The sequence below is a fragment of the Aspergillus nidulans genome, chromosome III (assembly GCF_000011425.1).
Source record: "Aspergillus nidulans FGSC A4 chromosome III".
Taxonomy (NCBI): Eukaryota; Fungi; Ascomycota; class Eurotiomycetes; order Eurotiales; family Aspergillaceae; genus Aspergillus; species Aspergillus nidulans.
The window spans coordinates 209,064-214,305 of record NC_066259.1 but is presented as its reverse complement, the minus strand read 5'-3'; the positions used below and the strand labels follow the sequence as shown (position 1 = coordinate 214,305).

Genomic DNA, 5,242 nt, shown 5'->3' with positions numbered 1-5,242 from the left:
CGTTAGCCTGGCCGCTGGTGTGAGCAGACTTTGCTATGTTCGCGCACCAGGGTGATCGCATCCTGTTGACCCCGAGCTGCGGAGCCCCATTCGGTGGCATCGAGAAACTGCGCCGCATATGGCCCTAGAATGATGCCAACCACCACAGCTGGTACTTAATTCGCGAACGAGAAAAACATGATTTAGCATCCGGCTTCCAGAGCTGCATGTAAAGCTACTAGGATAGAAGGATTCGTACACGCTTCACCCAGATACCACTGTGTTTTCACTTTCACCGAGATCAACGCGTAAAGAAGAATGAAGGTGCCTATTGGCCAAATTAGGTTGTTGAGCTCCAAGAGATACCAAACAAATCTCTGAGAAAGGGTAGATACCCAGAACCGATATCACCACATTCAGCTCGCTGACATCCAGGGTGGGCATGGTGAGTTGAAAGCGGTTTTAGAGGTAGAGAGAGAGCTTGAAAACAGAAAGTTGAGAAGCAGCAGACATGCCAGGTTGTAAAGCTTTTCGAGCACCAGAAGATGAAATAGAAAACGTACAACGAGTTGCAGTATATTGTTGATCATTATTGAGTTTCATGGCAGAGACTGAGCTTACAATGGAGGCCCAGTCTCATGTTGCGTCGCACCAGCACCCTGCAACAGACGAGTGATAGCGCCGAGGGCCGAGAGAGAGTATAGCTTGGCATAACTTGCCACGCAGCCATTGAGTGCAATGAGCAGCGGGACATCTGATCAGTTCGCAATTTTCAGGGGTAAACGACGGACCAAGATCAGCGGCTTGGAAGCGCTTGAGAAAGCAGATACAGAGCTCCACCGAATGAGGAATCGATCCTAGAAGGGCGGATTGCTTGGCATCGATCAGCCAAGACGCAAGGGTGGAGGCCAAGAACACGCTGGTTCCTCTGCTATTCCGTATTTCGCTAAATCTCTCGCGCTGTTTCATGGTAGACCCCCCTGCCAAGAACCCCCAAAAGAGCTCACTTCCTTTTCTTTTGGGCAGACGGCGAGCATCTGAGGTCTTGTTATGACAACGAGAGGTTTGGTTGAGCCGTCGACTGCGTTTCATACGTGGGGGACTTCCTGACCAGATAGTGGGCTGATTGTTAAAACACGCCCAATGCCGTCTCCCCTGCTATCTTTCGAGCAACGTCCCGAAAATACCTGCCTCTGAATTGACTTGGTATTCCGGGAATGCCCCACCGGTGAAGAAGCAAGTTTCAATTCCGAGGATTTCGTCTGCCGGTGGGCTGTAAATGATTATGATTCGGTCAGGTCCGGCATTACCTAGCCTTTTTTGATGTTGCCTAGAGTAGAGATATGTGGACTGATGCGAGGAGTAGCAGCTTGAAACTTCAAACCATCAAGGCAGTCCGTCAGCGCCGAGGCCCGCCAAGGACGGGCACCGCTCGCAAGATCGGCAGCCGATAAAGCAGATCAGAGCTTCTAAGGCCAGGTTGATACGGAAATATGAGGCCACGTGATCTCCGGTGGATTGACCGGACATCGCCTGTTTCTAAGGTTCCCACCCTCTGTATATATATAGTGGGGGGGAACAAGAGAGTAAGAATAAGGGCAATGAAGGAATCTATCGTCAACAAGATAGGTGTCAATCGTCATATGGCATCCGATCCTTAGTAGGCTACGTTGGTGTAGTTGATGCAGTTTCCTCCTGCCCTTCCCCCTTTGAGCATATTCCACAACAAAGGCTTTTTTACGGACGGAAGATGCGCTCTCGAAACCCTGAGATATTGTCCAGACTCCTTCCCTAACATATCCAGTGCCTAACACATGCGAAGCTGTTTCACCGGGCCTCCGGTTGTCCGGATATAGCGCTTTAAGACGGCACTGCCAATATGCATTGACCTCAATAGTGTATGGAAAGAAGCAGAAAAAGCACTTGACCTTCAAGACGTTCAATCGACTTCGAGGCACATCTAAGCACTTGACATCATTGCAAAAGGACATCGGTAGTTATATTTGTTCGATCTTCTGACCCACAGGCCCCGGCCCATCAATTTGTCAAAACTGTTAGGGTTCGGATAGCCGGGCCCCCTTATGATCGCGGCTTGGCCAGGGCCTTGGGTCAGTTCAGTCCGACATTTTACAGATTTCGTTGTGGTCACAGATCCAGGGCCTGCAGTGTTGAACGCTTTGACATACCCTGTCCAATTTTACCATCGCTGTCCCACTGGGGCTGCAGTGAAGTCTAATAACAACTGGGCTTATGATATTAAAGTTCACCGAATGTGCCTCAAGTAGGTCGTGGTAATCATTGATCTGTAACATCAATACCTACAGTGTCTTCGGTCGTGGAGGAATATGTCAAACATGAAACTGCAACCGCAAAGATCATTCCTGAGCTCAACCGATGCTCACGAAGGGAAGCGTACGGCATCTGGCGGCGTGATCTAGATCTGCACGTGCTGCAGCATTGTGCTCAGCTGTTGATGGTAGTCATTCAAAAAATGCGCTGAGAGAACGGAGACGTTGGAGAGTGCTGAGGTTCTCCAATTCTATAAGAGTCAACACGAGATGCAGTCCTATTGATTAGGTTGCACAATTACTTGGATACCGTATCTATGAAGATCAAGATAGCTGGAAGGGTCTAATCGCCCTTGCGATAACGTCGGTCGGGTATCGACTACTGGTGCTAGTATAGGCCGTGTTATACAACACGGAAGTGATTCACCCAGACGAATGAGCCAATATAACCTTTGCTTTACACCTGAAAAAGCTGGAAAATCTCAAAGGCTGGATGGCCCGATCCTAACATATAACCGCCGTCTACAACTCATTCTCTATAACTGGCTCCTCCGAATACTCTGTGCTTTTGTAGGTCCATCCCCCGAAGAAATTCTTGTTTATGTGCTCGGATAGTGCGCACCACTACAAAGTGACAACGCTGACCGTGGCTGTGATTACTGTCTGACAGGGTAATATTTGTTAGGATCACTAATATTTGGCCTTGGAAGTCAACTTTTGGTAAACCTGGGGCCCCAACACGATGGCCAGGTGCTGCATATACTCTTTCTCCTAAGTGGCTTCAGGGGATTCGTCGTTGTCAGACTCCGAGCCAGGTCTTCCTACTGCAGACTAAGGCTTATACCTCCTATGTATGCTTTCGAGATAGTTGATTCTTGACTTGCTGACATTCCGCCTCCAGCACGAATTCGCCAAACTAGATCGGCCAGCGGCGTGGGTACTGATTTGCATTAATCAGGTCAGAGCTAGGTTGCGTATGGCTAACTGTCAGATAAATGCCAAGGGAGATGGGGACCAATAGACCTTCTCCTGATAACTGCAGCCCTCAGTCACTCCACACTCGAAAACCGTTGGGTTAGGACCTGTATCAGCGAGTCAGCATTTGTGCACACAAAGATTGAAGTTCAACTACCTGTACCTGACCTTTCGTCTCTGTTAAAAGCAGGAGCAGGTCCGAGCAACTCCCCTGACCTCGTGCCTTGTCTGAACCTGATCATCGTGCCAGATAAACTCCGTCCTGTCCTGCCCTAGTCGGACAGACTTTTCTTAGTACTTAGCTGCTCCATGCTCGTTAAGCTCAATTCTTTCCAGAGCGGAGACGGGTTCTGCACCATTCTGCACTAAAATCATCGTCATGCCCTAAGCAAGGCCACTCTTGACGAGATTCGCTGCCGGGGTTCTCATTGAATAAACAGAAGTAGCTGAAAGCGAGAGCGTCCTAATTAGCTCAGCCTCGGTGTACGTATTTCAAATACCCCACATTTCAGCAGGCACTTGCAACGATTGAAGAGCTCCAGGTTATACACGAACCTGATTGCCGCATCTTGCCCAGAGCCCTAGCTGCGAACACATACACTCGTCCTCGTTCCCAGCGGCATCAGCCCTGTAGGTTTGCGTTATTAGTCATAAATTTTCCGTCACCTGCCGAGCGCTGTTTAGGTGTTCAGTTTCCGAAGCTCGTTGCTTCAGCCGCACTAGTCTGTCAGCTTTGCAGCCTTGCGGCCTTGCTTGTTCCCCGCTCGACTCTGGCTGAACATATAAGAACCATCTTTGGGTAAAGTCGATTCCCTTGAGCTAAGCCTTACATCTCACGAGTTTTCAATCTTCTCATCATGGCGTCGCCGTCTCTTTTTACCCGCCACCCTTTCAAGTTTCTCTTCACAGTATATTACCTCTCAACTTTGCCACTGCGCGTCCTGGTTGCTGCCCTTTACTACCTTCCACCATCGAACCGATCCGGCCGAACTTACCGCCTGGCATTGACGACGAGGCTGATGAGATTCTGGTTTTATTTTGCGACTGCAGTAGAATTCCAGCTTCCCAAAACGCTTGAACCAGGCGCAGACAAGGCGCGCTTTGTGTTCATCGATCCAGAGAAGATCGAGCACCGTTACTCCTCCCCTTACGTCAGTGTCCTCGCTAGCAACCCAGCCATCAACCCGGCCCCGATTGCTGGCTTCTGGTATGAAGCTCCGCCACCGGTAGGCAAGACGCCCAGGCTGGTTGTCCTCCATTTCCATGGCGGCGCATTCGTGCTCGGGGGCGCTCGCCCCGCAGACGCATTCTGCTCAGGTCCCATTGCATTGAGCAAGGACCTGGACTGCCCGGTCCTGATGCCCCAGTACCGACTGTCGAATTCACGTGATCGCACTACGTGCTTCCCTGCCGCTCTCCAGGACGCGGTCACGGCTTACACATATCTCCTGTACACGCTTGACGTGGCCCCCGAGAACATCGTGCTCTCGGGGGATTCAGCAGGCGGGAATCTGGTCATTGCATTTCTACGATACATCAAGAACGAGGCTGCAGATCATCACCTCCCGCTTCCGCGCGCGGTCCTACTCTGGAGCCCCTGGGTTGATCTCGGCACCCCAGGAAGCAGCCAATACGACCGTCACCGCAACGTCTCAACCGACTTTCTCTTTGACGCGTTGGGTGACTGGGGCGTACGCTGTTACATTCCAGACGGGTGGAATAGGGAGCACCCATTCTATCCATACATCAGCCCACTGGGACAGGAGTTTCAGATGGAGGTGCCGATCTTTATCCAGACCGGGCGTGCGGAGGTGTTGTATGATTCCCACGTTGAGTTTATGACTAATCTGAAAAAGAGAGGGTGTAGGGTTGAGTTTGTGGAGATTGATAATGCGCCGCATGATACTTTTGTTGCAGCTGATTTATTTGGGATTCGGGAGCAGGAAGGGGCGATTGATCGAGCTGCAAAAATGGTCATTGAGGCGGGGACACCTCCTTAG

At 50.6% G+C, this 5,242-nt stretch overlaps 1 protein-coding gene across 1 annotated transcript, besides 1 other annotated feature; it reads left to right on the top strand.

Moving 5' to 3' along the window:
• Positions 1 to 5,242: part of a sequence feature (contig 1.84 954..621812(-1)) that runs on past both edges of the window.
• Positions 4,100 to 5,242, top strand: ANIA_05036 (uncharacterized protein; the record flags this gene model as incomplete). Its single annotated transcript, XM_657548.1, has 1 exon — positions 4,100 to 5,242. The coding sequence occupies one exon, from the start codon at positions 4,100 to 4,102 to the stop codon at positions 5,240 to 5,242; it is 1,143 nt and encodes a 380-aa protein (XP_662640.1).